Genomic DNA, 18,813 nt, shown 5'->3' with positions numbered 1-18,813 from the left:
AAAACGCACGTGGGTTCATGTTCAACATGTCTTTGAACTCCATTATGCTTTCCCCGCATATTTGCAGCATTGTCATAGCTTTGGCCCTGCATATTTTCTACATTTATATTGAGATCCAATAGTTCCTTTATTATCCAATCACTTAAGATGATGTCATTTCTGCCAACAAAATAAAATGGAAGCCATCACATGGTACATCCACCAATTAGATTGGTGGATATATCATTTGTCAGTCAAATGTGATGTCACAGGCCTTATATAAGGTCTGTCATGTCTTATTTGACCCTAAGAAGCCGTCCGATCAACATCTCCCGGACCTGTGAAGAAGAAAAACTACTCACCCGGGCCCACTCTTCAAGCAACTGAGGATCATGGACCCACCCTCCCCATGGCTTTCTTTCACTCCCCCCATGTCTTTTTTTCACCCCCCCTCCCCATGTCTCTTTCATCCCCCCATGTCTCTCTATCGCCTCCCTCCTCATGTCTCTCTATCGCCTCCCTCCCCATTTCTCTTTCATCCCTCTCCCCATGTCTCTTTTTCACCCCCTAACCCATGGCTCTCTTTCACCCCCCTCTCTATGTCTCTTGCACCCCCTCCCCGTGTTTCTCTATCATCCCCCCCCTCCACATGTCTCTCTATCACCCCCCCTCTAAATGTCTCTCGATCACCTCCCCATGTCTCTTTCACCCTCCCCTCCCAATGTCTCTTTCAACCCCTCTCCCCATGTTTCTTCACCCCTGCTCACCATGTCTCTTCACCCCTGCTCCCCATGTCTCTTTACCCCTGCTCCCATGTCTCTTCACCGCCGCTCCCCATGACTCTTTCACCCACTCCCCATGTCTCTTTCACCTGCTCCCCATGTCTCTTTCACCCCTCCCCATGTCACTCTTTTAAACCCATTCCCATGTCTCTATTTCACCCCCCTCCCTATGTCTCTCTTTCACCTTCCTCCCCTCGCCATGTCTCTTTCACCCCCCTCCCCTCGCCATGTCTCTCCTTCACCCCCCTCCCCTCGCCATGACTCTCACCCCTCCACCTTCCTTCCACATGTCATAAACTCACACACACACTCACACTTAACAATTCTTGGTATATCTATAGAGGGTATTACTGTGCATCTGTATTATTTTTTAGTATAATGCTACTAGTAGTAGTACTTTTTTTTTAAACAACTCTGAATTAAAATTTTAATGTATCCATTTACAAAGTCGCACCCCCTTCCTCTTTTGGATCAGCCTCTGGCAACCCCCCCCCCCTTTTTTGAACACTGCCCTCTCCCTAGCTGTGCAAAACTCAATTGTATCCCAGTGACTGCCTGGTCACATGATCACCCCAGAGAACTTTGCATTTTTGGTCCTCTTCTGCTACACTGGCAACCATTTAGTGAACCCCCGAGCCGAATCTTCACCGATCAATTGCAACTTAGCTAATTACTTATCAATGTGTGGATTGTATTAATGCACATATCAAAGGGATTTTTTTTTTAAACGACAGCTTGGACTGCTGCTTTAAAGGTGGGCAGAGTAAGTTTGGAAACGGGGAGGAGTCACAGACCTCCAAACAATTTAAATCTGCGCACACAAACCCATGTAAACTCAACCCCAGACCCACCTCACCATATATATTTGTCTTAAGGAGTGCTACTGGGTATGTGACATTGTACAGTATATGCTGTGTTATAGTGAATATAAAGTGCTAACTCTACTATTGTCCACTATCAATATACAGTGGTTATTCTTAAATCAATTGATGCAGGAATATGACAAATGCATGTACACACGTGTATAATATTAAAGTGTATAAAAAATGATATAAAGACCCCCTGCTCGACCCAACTGGTTAGGGACTGGTTCCACTGGTCCCTCAGGTTGTACAAATCCGTGCGTGATCCAGGGTGAGCATGGGAGAAAAAAATATAAAAAAACACAATATAAGTGCAGACAGTTTGATACTGGGTGAATTAAAGTGATTTTTATCTTGGCTCATGAGTGTTGCCTACTCACAAGATTTAAATAGGACACGGGCAGTTTAGACACAATGGTCTCAGTGGACTGGATCTGTGGATTCTGAGTATGATGCGATCTTCACTCTCAGCCAGACAGCATATGTGTGGAGGGAAAGAGAGTATACATAGTGCAGACCAGTATGGTAAAAAGGTATAACTTTATAAATGAACACTTACAATATAAACATTAATTTCAGGCATGTATCACAATAATTGTGAGTGGAAGGAGGTGGACTGCAGATCTTAGGGCTCACCCACCACCTTTGCTGCGCAGGCACTGCGAGGGAAACTGCTCCGCTGGAGGGACACCGCAGCAGACACACACCAGGGAGATTGGAGCCTCCAGCATCCGAGTACCCGGGAAGGGACTGAGAAGGACCCTCCAGCGGAGCAGTTTCCCTCGCAATGCCTGCGCAGCAAAGGTGGTGGGTGAGCCCTAAGATCTGCAGTCCACCTCCTTCCACTCACAATTATTGTGATACATGCCTGAAATTAATGTTTTTATTGTAAGTGTTCATTTTTAAAGTTCTATAAAGTTATACCTTTTTACCATACTGGTCTGCACTATGTATACTCTCTTTCCCTCCACACATATGCTGTCTGGCTGAGAGTGAAGATCGCATCATACTCAGAATCCACAGATCCAGTCCACTGAGACCATTGTGTCTAAACTGCCCGTGTCCTATTTAAATCTTGTGAGTAGGCAACACTCATGAGCCAAGATAAAAATCACTTTAATTCACCCAGTATCAAACTGTCTGCACTTATATTGTGTTTTTTTATATTCTTTTCTCCCATGCTCCCCCTGGATCACGCACGACATTGTACAGTATAAACACAAGGAAGAGAAGCCCAATGCAACATGATCCTCCGCCGACTTAAATTTAACATGTCAAAAACAGAACTCCTTATATTTCATGCCAAACCTGGCCCTACTACCACCTTCCACATTACTGTTGGAAGAACTACTATACATGCAGTAGCCCAAGCACGCTGCCCTGGGGGTCACAGACTCCTCTCTCACATTCAAAAGGTAGCTAAACCTGTCGTTTTTTCCTCCGCAATATTACAAAGATACTCCCTTCCACTGTTGCTCGACAGCTAAAACTCTGACACAGACCCTCATTCTCTACCATCTCAAATACTGGAACCTTCTGCTGTCCGGTCTTACTGCCTCTCACCTGTCTCCCCTACAATCTATCCTAAACGCTGCTGCCAGAATCACTCTACTCTTTCCTAAATCTGTCTCAGCGTCTCCCCTGCTGAAATCCCTCTCTTGGCTTCCTATCAAATCCCGTATCTCACACTCAATTCTCCTCCTCACTTTTAAAGCTTTACACTCTTCTGCCCCTCCTTACAGCTCAGCTCTAATTTCTCGCTATGCACCATCCCGACTCTTGCGATCCGCCCAATGATGTCTTCTATCTACCCCTTTTGTATCTAAAGCCCTCTCTCGCCTTAAACCTTTCTCACTGACTGCCCCTCACCTCTGGAATGCCCTTCCCCTCAATACCCGACTAGCACCCTCTCTATCCACCTTTAAGACCCACATTCTAACACATCTGCTTAAAGAAGCATGTGAGTAGCTCCGTGGCTGATACTATAGACCGCATACAAAAAGCTTGGCCCATTGCAGACGCACTTACCAGAACGCCCTTCTACTGTCTCTGTATGTTCTACCTACAGTACCAATTAAATTGTAAGCTCTTCGGAGCAGGGACTCCTTTTCCTAAATGTTACTTTTACAGTATGTCTGAAGCACTTATTCCCATGATCTGTTATTTGTATTATTTATATGATTGTCACGTGTATTACTGCGGTGAAGCGCTTTCTACATAAATGGCGCTATATAAATAAAGACATACAGTACATACATACATCCAACATCCAACATGACAAAGCATATAGTTAAATATTTATCTGTTTCTTTCTTATATGTGGGGTCTGACTTACTTCTCTCTCTCTCTCTCTCTCTCTCTCTCTCTCTCTCTCTCTCTCTCTCTCTCTCTCTCTCTCTCTCTCTCTCTCTCTCTCTCTCTCTCTCTCTCTCTCTCTCATATCATCAAGAGGGTAATCTAAAGTTAATTTGCAGAATTTCAATAACCCTTGGCATTTGTAAATAATTTCTTTAGTAAATAAAGAGTTCAATTAAAAATAGATACATTTTATTGAAGAGTTTTAAATATATTCTTAGTAAAATATGTTACAAACTGACTTATACATATAAATCTTATTTACAGATAGTCACAGAGCTTGTCATCAGTTACAGATTAGTCAGGGTTTTTTTTTTTGTTTTGTTTTTTAGGGCCTACAGTAAGTAGCTCATGGGGGAAATAAGTCTGGATGGTGGGTATCCGTAACGTTTAGAGATGTTATTGATAAACTCTGTGAAATAACAACACAAGTCTGAGGTTATATTTTGCAGAATAGACAAATAAGTTTATTGCTTGTGCGGTGCACACGCAGAGGAGAGTTTCAAAATAAAACCCTCCCAAAGACATGGTAGCATACAGGCATTATTTATACACAAAATACTAAACCCACGCCCCCTCTACAAGGTTGCGTGTCGTCGCTACGTAAGCGTAAAAGGTAAACAAATTATGCACACGAATACATTGAGTTGATGACATTATGGGATGTCTAAATGAGATGATTCAGCAATAATACTTTATTAAGCTGGTGACCTTTTCTCTACATACAGAAACCATCCCTATCAGTCTGGCCTTTTTCATAACATTGGCACTTTGCTCAAGGTTTTTCAGTTAGCTGCTTGGTTTATTAAAGCAAAAACCTCATTCAAAAACGTCCATCTCATAACCCGTTCACTCAGACAAAACCTAAGATGGATGCTGACTTAAAATGGTTGCATAGATCCCAGTGCTGTTATGTCAGACCCTCCCCTTACGTCAAATTCTCACTCTGTCACTCCCTCCTTTTTATTCTTAAAACATAGCTTTTGAGAATTAAGTTCATGATGATAGTCCAGGGATAACTCAGAGGACAAGGGCGCGTGCCCTTCACTGTCATAGTCTCGTAAGGCGCTGCGGCCAATATGTCTTTTGATGAATTGAATAACTGTGGTCGGCATCTTCTTTCTTCACGGTACTGCTGTTTTCTGGCATCTGTAAAGAGTGGCATCCGAATGGGGGAGGGGGTCGCACACCTGTGGATCATACCTTTGCAACACGTGACACACATATAACAACAAGTGACACTCCCAAACACATCAAAACATTCAAAAGTTTTTGCTCCAAGTGATCTAAGCCATTCACCTAACCCCAAGGGTGATAATCTGTCACTTCCCTTTGTAAACCTCTTTTGAATCTCTTGTATTTCATCTAGTTCATGCTGCACATTGCTACACTGATCTGGAATAAGAACACAATATTGTTCCTCAATTAGGACACATACCCCTCCTTTTGAAGCTAAAACATAGTCTAAATTTTGTTTTGTAAGGCCATAAGCCTAATCTGAACCTGTTCTTGGTTTAATGATAAAATTAAAACTGCAAAATTAAGGCCACATCCTTCCTGTAAATTGTTATCTGACTAAACATACATTTTTACACAGGTTTCATTAGTTGGTGGAGACACTTCACCCATAAATTGATTCTTGTTCCTAGTGTGTGATACACCCTTTAAAGAGGTTCCCTTAAAAAATTGGAAAAATACAGCAATTATACACATAATACTAAAAACCTTATTTTATGCAAGCAACCTTTCTTTGGATATGCAGTTGCTAGATAAAAGAAATTGCATCTATCTCTATCATCATATATTTTCAGAATCATCACAACATTCTATTACTGAGAATTGAGGGGGTTTGGTATCTGTGGAAGCAAATGCGTGATCCTCACCCCTGCACGCATTGCATACATCATTCACTCAGAATATCAGAACAGACAATGTCTGCGATGGTCAACATGGCTGACTTATGATCCTTTCCTTGTGGCTGACACACGCCCCTGGGTGACCCCCTCCTTTCGGTGGAGGTGCAACACACTTCTGGATCAAAGTTTTGCTGCACATGACACATACATAGAGAGTGATGAGTACTGCCAAAACACATACAAGAGCTTTCACAAGCCACGCTTCCAGGAAACCAATCCTCCCATCAAGGCTCAATTCTACATACACCTTAAATTTCTAACTTAACACACTCTAAAGAATAAAAATATTGAGTCTCTGAAAAATGAAATGTTCTGATAAAACCTGGCCTTAGCCTGGTGTCTTATTTTCCTCGTTGGTTAACGGTTAGAGTTTTGACTCGGCAAGACGTTAACTTGATGCGGCTGTGCTTTAGGTGACTTGGTCTTTGGTGGCGCTGGAACGTTTGGTGGAGCTGGAACGAGCTTTACTGTACTTTGGGTCCAGGAAAATTACTCTGCCGCTTTAATTGCTGTATTGGTGATTACTTTAGGCCTTTTCACCTGAGATGAAAAGCATGCTTGCGCAGGAAATATGTGACTATTAACCCCATCTCGAGTAGGTGCACTTTCAACGTTGCCTAGAGAGACTCAAAAAATGTATTAGTTGCATACAACTTATTGTTTTATTACTAATAACATGGTCCTTAATTCGTTCCTTTGGACTGCTGATAGTCATAAGTCATCCCATATGTGTCTCATAGGGAGATAATTTATACCTAGGACTAAATTCTTGTATCAATGTGTTTACTCCTGTCTTAGCATCCACATATAGACAGAGGTATTCCCTATTAATGTTCCTCAAATTAAAACTAAGTAGCCAATGTGAACCTGACTTTGATACAATCTAAGTTCCTGAAACTTTAGGGCCTCATCCCTTGCTAACCCACTTGTTTCCATAATTAATTCTATCCTGTCTGCAGGCCATATCCCTAAGACCTGGGAAACTACCAGAGTTTGTCCCAATCTTCAAAAGTGGGGACAAAAAAACACTGTCTCAAACTACAGGCCAATCTCTCTTCTCCCAATACTATCCACTGTCATGGAAAAATATTCACTCCCAATTAAGCCATTATTTTACCCATACAAATTTCCCTAGCCAATCCCTATCTGGCTTTTACCCCAAACACTCCACTGTAACTATTCTGTTAAAAAATTGAAATGCCTTCTACATAATGCATACCTTATTCACTTATGTAACTGCTTTTGCAACTATGTATCCCCTGTATTTAACCCTATACACAAGACACACCCACAAATGAGAGGTGACTCCCAAATTCACCACTTCCTGGCAAACCCATTCTAGATTACACAGCAATTTTTACAATAACCACTGCTTACGGACACCTTTGGAAAAAATAAATGGTTAATTCGTTATAACATACATCACATATTCAGTTAATAGACAAATGATTTTGTATAAGACTTCACACTAATGTCTTGCTTTATATAACCTCTTTGCACTGTGCCGAGCACATGGTCAGCTTTATAATTTTAAAGACACTGCATATTCATCTGACTAAAGAAAAAATATTTTCTATAAGACTTGTTTCCGGGCAAAGAGCCATTTTGTTTTTGGGCGTTTCGCCAATTGACCCTGAAAAGATAAGATAATGGTACACCACGGCTTCTTCCTTAAAAATAATAATTATTGGACTGGAACTTTTGCTTAAAGTTTAAATACATGGAGCTTTATCCAGAGCCCTAAGAACTACATTTTTTATGGCCTCTCAAAAATTAACCAACAGGCTTTTATATAGCTGAGGTTTATATAACTTCTTAACACACAAATAACTCCACACGCTCATGCTATTTCCCTCCACTCAGTTCTTTTTAATGCCTTCTGTTTGAACTTTTATAGTTTCACTGACTTCATTCACTACAAATTTATGCTATCCTGTTGCAATTCTGTCCTTTCTCAAGCTACACACACCTATTTCTCTCCATTAATCAACACTCACAAGTCTAACCCTCACTAACTCTTCTTTCATCTTATCTCAGGACTTTGCTGACTATTTTAAGAAAGAGGTTGAATTCATACACCAGAACATTCCCTCTTTTTCCTCCTATCCTACTCCGCTTCCTACTCTCTTCCTGCTTTCCTTGACTCTTTTTCCACTGTCTCAAAAGAGAATGTCACCATCACTGTGGATCGCCTTTTCTCCCTCTAATCTGCTACATTTCCATTCTCCTTAAAACATGTAATCGTTATACCATGACTCAAAAATAGCAAGCTTGACCTGACCTGACTTTCTAACTACTGAACTTGTCTTGTATTCTCTTGCTTGCTCCATTTTCTCAACACCCATTCTCTCCTTAACCCTCTACAATCTGACTTCTGCACTGCTCCCTCCACGGAGACAATTCTAACTAAAATAACTGATGACCTATATGCTGCCCCAGACAGAGGTCATTACACTCTGCTCCTATTACTCTCTGCAGCATTTGCCTCTGTGGACCACACTCTTCTCTTTTCTCTGTACACACTCTCACTAGGTGACCTAATAACATCTCTTAGGTTTAAATATCACCACTATGCTGACAACACCCTCATTTACTTTTCAACCCCTGACCTTACACCTGCCATACAAACCTAAGTTTCTGAATGTCTCTCTGTTATCTCATCCTGGAAGGCCCTCTTTTGCCTTAAATTTAACATGGCAAAAACAGAGTTCCTCATACTTCCTCCCAAACCTGACCCTATTATCTAGTTTCACATTACTCTTGAATCTTTCATGCAGTAGCTCAAGCACGCTGCTTAGGGGTCACTCCCTCAACTCCTCTCTCATATTCTCCTCTTTCATTCAAAACATTTCTATAACTGTCGCTTTTTCCTCCACAATATCACAAAGATACACCTTTTCCTCTGTTGCTCACTATTAAAACTCTGATACAGACCCTCATTCTCTCCCCTCTTGATTACTGTAATCCCCTGCTATCCCAGCTTCCTGACTTTCACCTGTCTTCCCTACTATCTCTCCCAAACGCTGCTGCCAGAATCACTCTACTCTTAAAACTCTGATTCTGCGTTTCCCCTCCTGAAATTCCTCTCCTGGCTTCTAATCAAAGCCTACTGCTTCTGTACGCTCTCCCTACCTACCAATTAGATTGTAAGCTCCTCAGAGCAGGGACTTCTCTTCCTTAATGTTACTTTTATGTCTGGATCACTTATTTCATGACCTCTTACCTTTACCCTTTGCTACCTATATGATTACGACGTGCACCACTTCTGTGAAGCGCTGTGCATATTAATGGCGTTATATACATGAAAACATACAATACAATATATACTTCAAACAATGCTTATGATCTTTTACCCACATTTTTGAACACAAAATATTCCCAAACATATCCTTATCCCATAGAAATAAAATTGAAATGTGTTTTTACTCGTTAAACACAATACAGAACACACACAATACAAAAAACTTCTCTCACACACAGCCACACAACATCACAAAAATAACAAACAAATAAAAGAAAGACATTTCTCCCCTATTACCACACAATTTCACCCTGCAACTATTAATAAAAGTTCTCTTCTCTTTCTTTATTCTCATAAATAACCTGACTTTAAAACTACTCTGATGCTCCGGAGCTTTCTGAGTTAAACTTTCGTATCTTAGTACATTCCTCGCGCTGGAGAAAAAGGTGGGGGCACGCTCTGTGCTGCTGTGATTCTGATCCTCTTTCTTGCAGACATTAAATTTCATTGTGAGCAAAAAATATTCATGTTTTCGTACGTACTTGCAAGTTTTTGGATGGTGATTTGTGCACACGTGATACTTAGCATGGTTTATCTTTCACACAGGTAATCATTCAGGAAAAATTAATTAGGGTATCAAATCCATCTAACCACTCTCCATTAAGGGCGCAACAATTTTACTTGCCGGCACCGAAACTTGAGTTTATATCAGGAAATGATTTATAACCACTTATTGCATGTGGGGAAATGGAAGGAAAAGCTTATACGTTCACAACTGATTTCTGCGGTGTCCGCCAGCCGGTCACGCCATGCTTGACTTTTGCCACAAAAACCTCATAAAATCCAAAGATTTATACTACCACAGACACACAGGGATCACTGAAAGTTAGAAGGTTCCACTATGAGCCCTTGCGTTCGCATTCTTACGAATAAGAAAACCGGTGCGGCTACTCATAGTTTCACTCTTCTTTCCATAGTAATTTATTGCAAACAAACTTTTTTCATTGGGGTGGCATGTTTTTTCACTGGGACTTGCATGTGTATTTTCATTTGAACTTGCATGTATTTTTCATTGGCCAACAAAACATATTTATATTGTCTCTTCTTGTTCTCTGTATCCATTCTTTATTATTTCTGTCTGCAGACACACAACCTCTAACGGCAAATTCTGAGAACTTTGGTTTCCCATTATTCTCCTGTTACAGAAATCAAATTTAATTGACCTGTACAATACACCTGATACAATAATCAGCGCAAGCTGATTACGTACAACTCTTTTGGCATGTTATTGTTCTGATTTTTTCACCATAACTATACCCAAGAAAACACTTGAATTACTTCAGCGGGTCCAACCCAGCCCTGATAAACCTTATACTTCTATAACATGGATACAGATAAGACCTTCTAAACAGATATCCATAAATAACCTCATTTGGTATGTTACTGACAAGACAGAGCAAATGTACAATCAGGGACCCTTCCTGCTCAGACAACAAAAATATTTATCACAACCCAGGACAGTCTGAAAAACAATCCCTAAAGCATACAAACACTCACCTTTATCACCAAAACACCAAAAATTTAATGGGACTCTCACCTTAATCCCAATAAAACTTAAAACTTAACACTTTAAAATGGATACAGGAACAGACAAATAAACTTATTTGACACTGCTAGGTTAACCCGTCAACACAGATTGAGACACCCTTCAAAACACATCTCTCTACACATCACTCAAAACAACTTTTTAAACTCAGGCTTTCCTCAAAAGGTGCCTTTTACCTTGATTCTTACGAGCGCTCAGATTTGAGTGACCGAGGAGTGGTTTTTCCAGGTGCTCAGCTTCCGGTGTTTTTTGGGTTTCTATTCGGTGCGCCATCTGATAAACTCTGTGAAATAACAACACAAGTCTGAGGTTATATTTTGCAGAATAGACAAATAAGTTTATTGCTTGTGCGGTGCACACGCAGAGGAGAGTTTCAAAATAAAACCCTCCCAAAGACATGGTAGCATACAGGCATTATTTATACACAAAATACTAAACCCACGCCCCCTCTACAAGGTTGCGTGTCGTCACTACGTAAGCGTAAAAGGTAAACAAATTATGCACACGAATACATTGAGTTGATGACATTATGGGATGTCTAAATGAGATGATTCAGCAATAATACTTTATTAAGCTGGTGACCTTTTCTCTACATACAGAAACCATCCCTATCAGTCTGGCCTTTTTCATAACATTGGCACTTTGCTCAAGGTTTTTCAGTTAGCTGCTTGGTTTATTAAAGCAAAAACCTCATTCAAAAACGTCCATCTCATAACCCGTTCACTCAGACAAAACCTAAGATGGATGCTGACTTAAAATGGTTGCATAGATCCCAGTGCTGTTATGTCAGACCCTCCCCTTACGTCAAATTCTCACTTTGTCATTATGATCCTCCTGCCTCTGAACAAAGCACTGTAGCCTCCCATTGGAGGTATGTTGACAGGCTTACTCCCTCTCCAGTTGTGCTTTCCTTTTCATAGCCTCTCTCTCCTCTCTCTGTTCTGGTGGAATAGGTATGGAGACCTCAAGCTCTTGGAGAGGCTGTTGACAGAAGGATGGAGTGAAGTTGTCCACTCTACTGGGTACATTGATAGGAAGCTGCAGGTTAGAAAGCTGGTGCTGCAGGTTAGAAAGCTGGTGCTTCTGGTTGAAAGGAGCTTGAATGGGGATAGTGGTTTGGCTGACCTTTTTAATGCATGTCACTGCAGCTTTCCGTTCTATGGATATCACTGGGAAGTGTTTGGGATTCTCTATAACTGAAGCTTTGTTTTCCCCACGTTGTTTGATTTCACTGGTTTTAATGCCAGGAGCTGGAATGGGGATAGTGGTTTGGCTGACCTTTTCAATGCATCTTACTGCAGCTTCCTGTTCTATGGATATCACTGGGAAGTGTTTCGGATTCTCTATAACTGAAGCTTTGTTTTCCCCATGTTGTTTGATTTCACTGGTTTTAATGTCAGGTCTTGTGTACTCATGTATTTTAAATAGCCTAGGCCTGGCATTAATACCGACTCCTTTAATTCCAGAAATACTGTCCTGTTTTTTGGCCATGACCTTTTAATCGCATCAGTAAGTGACCACTGAACATGAGAAGCAGAAGTCTGGCTTTGGCGTCCTTGCATTGGTCCAAGCTTATTTCCAAGTGTAATGGATCCTGCGGGTGCCCCTGGACCTGTGGGACCTGCTTTTTTACCCAATGGGTGAAATACTTGAACAGAGTTAATCATTTGGAGGCTGAGGTTGCTGTGATGGGCTTTCACCTTTCCTTGTTCAGAAGGTTCCAATGACTTCTTGCCCTTCCCAAGGACTTCTGAATTCACTCCAGGCTGATTAGCACTTTTTCTTTTGAGAGCTTTGGGGTTATTATCAGTACCACAAGCCAGCGCTTGCTCAAAACTGAAAACGCTGGTCTGGTTGTTTGTTTTCTTCACTAGCTGCTTGATATTGCTGTTCTGTTTACGTTTGATCCCCATCTCTTGAGGTGTCTTTCGCTCAGGACTATGAGTAACTGCAGGAGACTTTGCATCTTTACATTTGATCCCCATCTCCTGAGGGGTCTTCCGCTCAGGACTATGAGTAACTGCAGGAGTTTTTGCATATTTACGTTTGATCCCGATCTCCTGAGGTGTCTTCCGCTCAGGACAATGAGTAACTGCAGGAGTCTTTGCATTTTTAAGTTTGATCCCCATCTCCTGAGGTGTCTTCCGCTCAGGACTATGAGTAACTGCAGGAGTTTTTGCATCTTTACGTTTGATCACCATCTCCTGAGGTGTCTTCCGCTCAGGACTATGAGTAACTGCAGGAGTCTTTGCATCTTTACGTTTGATCCCTATCTCCTGAGGTATCTTCTGCTCAGGACTATCAGTAACTGCAGGAGTCTTTGCATCTTTACGTTTGATCCCCATCTCCTGAGGTGTCTTTCGCTCAGGACTATGAGTAACTGCAGGAGACTTTGCATTTTTAAGTTTGATCCCCATCTCCTGAGGTGTCTTCCGCTCAGGACTATGAGTAACTGCAGGAGTCTTTGCATCTTTACGTTTGATCCCTATCTCCTGAGGTATCTTCTGCTCAGGACTATCAGTAACTGCAGGAGTCTTTGCATCTTTACGTTTGATCCCCATCTCCTGAGGTGTCTTTCGCTCAGGACTATGAGTAACTGCAGGAGACTTTGCATTTTTAAGTTTGATCCCCATCTCCTGAGGTGTCTTCCGCTCAGGACTATGAGTAACTGCAGGTTTTTTTTTTTTTTTTTTTAAACTTTGATTTTATTGGGTGCAATAAAACATACATGTTATCACTTCCCGTTGGCATCAGTAATTTCACCCTTTTTTGTTTTTTAACAATCGTCCAAAGACTAGACATACTAGACTCACAAGACAAACAAGGGGGCCTGGTTACGGGGTAAGCCAGGTAGGGGGGGGGGGGTAGGGATGGGAAGGGGGAGTGGGGTGGGGTGCGTTAAAGGATCTTTCGCCATAGCGGAGAGAGTTTCCGGACTTCCAATCTCCATCTCTCCCGGTGATTGTGCTCCTCCTCGAGATCCCCGTGGGGTTATATGTATATATATATGTATATATATATGTTATATGTATATGCCCCTATGCCCAGCGCTCTGTGGCCCTATTTGTTCCTTCCCTGTTTCTTAGGATGGTCGTTGACTGGCGCTTTCCCGCCCGCTCCCCCTGTTCTACTGTCTTTCTCCTGCCATGGATCCCTTTCGTTACCGGAAAACGCCTTTCTTAACTATCATTGCAATATTGTGGCACTATCTATTCCCGGGATGTCCGTCTGTTCCAGCCAAGGCGACCAGACTTTTAGAAAATTTTGGCCGGTGTCGTTAACCATACTTGTTAGCTGTTCCATCCGGCAAACAAACCAAATTCTGTTTCTAATCTTGGGGATGCTTGGGAGAATTGGTTGCTTCCATAATGCTGCAATCTCGCACCTGGTGGCGGTTGCCAAATGTGTAATTAGCTTATGCGAGGCGTTAGATAGTCCCCCGACCCGTCTGCCCAGCAGGAACAGCCATGGGTCCAGGGGGATCTCCACCTCCAGTAAACGTTGAAGCCAGTCTCTAATTTCTGCCCAAATCGGCGCCACCCTTGTGTAAGACCACAGCATATGGCATAAGTCCGCTCTGTCTCCGCACTGTTTGGGGCAGAGCGGAGAGTAGCCTTTGACAAATTTAAATAATTTAGTGGGAGTGTAGTACCACCGCATCAGGACTTTATAGGCGTTCTCCTTTAACGTGGTACAGATAGAGCTTTTGTCTGCTGCCTGCAGGATCCTATCCCAGTCCTCGTCTTCTAATGTCTCCCCTAGGTCTGCTTCCCACTGTCTCATGTAACTAAGTCTGGGTCGGTCATCCGGCTCCGGACAGACCACCTCCCTGTACATTCTAGAGGTTAGTCCCCTCGTGTCCGTGTCTCTTGAACAGAGCTGCTCAAAATTTGTTCTCCGTGGCCGAATTGGAGCTTCGTTATAGAAAGCTCTGATCTGGAGGTACCTGAATAATTCAGCATTAGGAATTGCTTTTTCCTCCTTTATATGATCGAATGTCTTAATATATTGCCTACCCTCCAGATCATTTAGACGGAGATACCCTGCTCGAATCCAATTTGAGAAATTAGAGCTATCCAGTCCAGGAGCAAAATCTGGGTTCCCCCAAATCGTGGTCATCAGAGAATTCGGGGATGTAAGAGAGCATTTAAATTTGGTCGCCTCCCACGTTTTCAAGGAGCTGGCTACTGCCTGCAGAGGTGTCCGCATGGCGGGCCTGTTTTTTTTGGACAACCAAATTAGATTTTGAATTTCTATTGGTGCGCAGCACGCCTTTTCTAACGCTACCCACCTCCGGAGGCTTGGGTCTAAATGCCCAATCTAAATGCCTAAATTGCACAATCTGGCTCAGCTGGGCTGCTTCGTGATAGGCGAACAAGCATGGCACCCCCAACCCTCCTCTCAAGGTCGGCCTCCTCAAGATTTCTATTTTAATTCGTGGGCTTTTCTTATCCCAGATAAACTTTGTTATTAGGGACTGTAACGCAAGGATGTTGCCTTTTACTAGAGGGATCGGGAGGGCCTGGAAAAGGTATAGCACCCACGGGGGGAGATTCATTTTTATGCTATGAATGCGACCTATCCACGAGATGCTACACTCCGCCCACCACCGGAGATCCTCTCGCAAAGTCCGGAACAACCTGGGATAGTTTGCTTTATACAAAGCTTTGTAATCTTTCGTGATATATACCCCTAGATATTTAAGCATGGAGGGTTGCCACTTAAAGTTGAAATTTAGTCCAATTAATTTTTCCACCGGCTTCGATAAATTGATATTGAGGGCTTCAGATTTGGCCTGATTAATTTTGAACCCTGAGATTTGTTTGAAGGTCCCCAGAATTGAGAAGACATTGGGCAGGGAGGTAAGGGGCTTTGATAATGTCAGGATCACATCATCCGCGTAGAGCGCCACTTTGTGTGGCTGCTCCTTTACAGATATTCCCGTAATATCTGGGTTGTTTCTTATATGTGCCGCCAGAGGTTCTACGCACAAGGCGAACAGCAAGGGAGACAGCGGGCAACCCTGACGAGTGCCGCTCTTTATTGGGAACTGATCCGATGGGAACCCTTGGTGCCGTACCCTTGCCGTTGGCCCCTCGTACAGGGCCATGATGGCCTCCAGAAGACGTCCTCTAAAGCCAAATGCTTCAAGCGTTCCTCTCAGATAGGGCCAATCAATCCTATCGAAGGCCTTTTCGGCGTCCAGACTCAATACCATTGATGGGGTGTTCTGTTTTTGTGCCAGATCAATCAGGTCAATGATCCGCCTGGTATTGTCTGCCGCCTGCCTTCCTCCGATGAACCCTACCTGATCTGGATGAACCAACCTGGGAAGGACAATACCCACTCTATTGGCTAACAATTTGGAGAAAATTTTGAGATCCGTGTTTATCAACGAGATGGGCCGGTAGCTCTTACAGTCTGCCGGGTCCTTGCCAGGTTTATGGATCAGGGAGATGGATGCCTGAAGCATCTGTGCTGGAAACGAGGCCCCCTGCATGACCGAATTAAACATTCTTAATAGATGTGGGGCTAGAATTTTTAGATATTTTTTATAGTATAGATTGGAGAAGCCATAAGGGCCGGGCGCCTTGGCAGGCTTAAGTGACTTTACAACTGTCGTTAACTCTTCTAAAGAGAAGTCCGTCTGTAACGCTTCCCCTTCCGCCCGGGTCAATGTTGGTAGTTTTGCTTCCCTTAAGAAATCCCTGAGATTGTCCCTCGTTTTTTGATTATGTATGACCTTCCCTCCATCGTAGAGCGCCTCGTAGTAACGTTTAAATTCCGCTAAGATCCGCTTAGGATTCGAGGTAAGGTCTACCCCTTGGGTGTGGATGGCTTGTATGTTATAATTAGGAATTCTGTGGCGGAGTCGATTAGCTAATAGGGTGTCCGGCTTGTTCGCCTTCTCAAAGTACCTGCGCCTAGACCAGCTCATTTCCTTTTCCGCCTGGGAGGTTAGTACGACATTTAACTGCTGCTTGGTGTCTGAAAGTGCTTTTAAGGAGCCATCACTTTTATCTCTCTTATGCTCCTCTGTTTGGGCTGCCAATTTCTCCTGTAAGAGTTTTATCTGGCATTCTTGATCTCTCTTTCGTCTAGCTGCTAGGCTCATGAGCGTACCCCTAAGAGTGGCCTTATGGGCCTCCCATAATGTGGTGTGTGATGACACACTACCTAAATTTTCTGAGAAAAATTCCACTATTTTCGCTCCAATTTCTTTTTGGGTATTTGGGATTTTCAACAGCAGTTCGTTTAATCTCCAGTTTGCTCCTGGCCTGTCTAGTGAATTTAGTGTGCACCGCAGCTCTATGGGTGCGTGGTCTGACCACGAAATATCGTGTATACCCGTATGGGAGACCACTGGGACCAGTCTATTGGATACCAGGAAGTAGTCTAGCCGGCTGTAACGGTTATGGGGATGGGAGAAGAAGGTGTAATCTCTACTCTGTGGGTGCTGCTCCCGCCAGATATCGACCAATTGGCAGTCCTTTAAGCCCTGGGTGATTTGTTGGATGTCTAACTTCGGTGGGAGCCCCGACTCAGTGCACCGGTCTAATTTGGAATTTATCGTCCTGTTGAGGTCTCCCGCTACTATCAGCGTTCCCTTGGCCTCTCTATGTAATTTCTGAAAGAAAAGGGCGAAAAAGTCCTCTGATATCTCGCAAGGTGCGTATATGGATGCCAGTGTAAGAGGTCTCCCTTGGAGCGAGCCCACTAAGATAAGATATCTACCTTCTCTATCAGCTACTTTTTTCTCTACCGTGAAGGCTATTCTGTTGTGAATCGCTATGGCCACCCCCCTCTTCTTTACCTGTGTGGACGCCAAATGTACCGTTCGGAAGTTTTTATCTATGAATTTTGGGTAGCTGTCTCTGGAGAAGTGAGTCTCTTGGAGGAATAGTAAATCAGCTTTGTGTCTTTTATAATCTCTTAGGGCTAGTTTGCGCTTCGCTGGGCTATTCAGGCTTTTAACATTATGTGAAATGCACCTGACCTCAATACTCATAGTGTTTTAAAATGAACCTGATTCTCTCGGTGTCCTGCTGGGCCATTCTGTTGCCGCCAGGTAGTTGTGGATCCCGCCTTTGTCTTCTCACGTGCTGTCGCCGCCTCTTGCTCTTGCACCCCCAGGGGGGGGGGACGGGTAGGGGGGGGGTGATACATGAGGAAAGTACACGGGGGAGACAAAAAAGGAGAAACATGAATACATATAAACAAAAAACACTGTGTCATCGGCCCTAGGACACCCCAGTCCTATAGCCAAGTCCAATGCCCTTGGTCTGGGGGCTCTCGCGGGTACTCCACCGCACCCCTTACCCCATATCCAAAGGACTTTGCCCGGCGTAGGGGGCCCACCCCCTCCCCCGGCCCAGTCGAGACACATGCCGACCCCGAGGTAGTCCCCTTGGTACCCACCCCGTGTCCGCGCTCTGCGTTCCTCTTGCCTTAACAAAACACTCTCAAACCTCTAACTCAGGCTTATAACTGCCTGTCTTTCCGCCCATCTTCTTTTGCTTCGACGTCTCCTGCCGCCTGCCCTGACTGCTGTTTTCCATCGGTGAGTGCTCCTACCCCCTGTGTGCTATCTGCTTCCCTCTACTATCTGCTCCATGGAGGTCGCTCCTTCTCTTTCCTCCTCTGTGCTCATCAACTTTCTCTGGCTTTCCATCTGTTCTACTTTATTAACCCCTTCTCTCACAACCCCCTTCCATCCACTGTGCCTCTACCTGTCTCTTACCCTCTAACTTCCCTTACCCACTTATTTACTCCACATCTTCCTTCCCCTCCTCTGACTGTCTTCTCCCTTCTCCATCCCCTTTCCTGTCGTTCGTCGTCCTTCCCCCTATCCTGCCAACCTATTTCACATACTTTAACTCTCTGTCTTATTCCATCCATTTTCCGTCCTATCCTCCTACTCGCCTCATCCCCTCTCCGCCATCTATCATCTTCCTCTCCTACTTCCCCCTACTTTCTAATACCTCTACCTCCCTACTTCTGTTCCTAACTTGCCCAGGCGACCTGTCAGATTCTCTCCCCATCCTCTCGAACCTATCCCTTTCCTTGCCGT

General features: G+C 43.5%; 1 protein-coding gene across 1 annotated transcript in view; it reads right to left on the bottom strand.

The window, feature by feature from the left end:
• LOC142483638 (uncharacterized) overlaps positions 1 to 16,857 on the bottom strand; it is an 82,280-nt gene extending 65,423 nt beyond the window's left edge. Inside the window, exons 1-2 of the mRNA XM_075583656.1 lie at positions 16,486 to 16,857; positions 14,689 to 14,933 (exon numbers count right to left, since the gene is read on the bottom strand). Coding sequence (XP_075439771.1) covers positions 14,689 to 14,933; positions 16,486 to 16,857 — 617 coding nt within the window. The remainder of the gene's footprint in view (positions 1 to 14,688; positions 14,934 to 16,485) is intronic.
• Between the last annotated feature and the right edge of the window lie 1,956 nt (positions 16,858 to 18,813).

Source organism: Ascaphus truei, unplaced genomic scaffold (assembly GCF_040206685.1).
Source record: "Ascaphus truei isolate aAscTru1 unplaced genomic scaffold, aAscTru1.hap1 HAP1_SCAFFOLD_348, whole genome shotgun sequence".
Lineage (NCBI taxonomy): Eukaryota > Metazoa > Chordata > Amphibia > Anura > Ascaphidae > Ascaphus > Ascaphus truei.
Note: the sequence above shows the minus strand (reverse complement) of the source record. Positions and strands in the feature narration are given on the sequence as shown.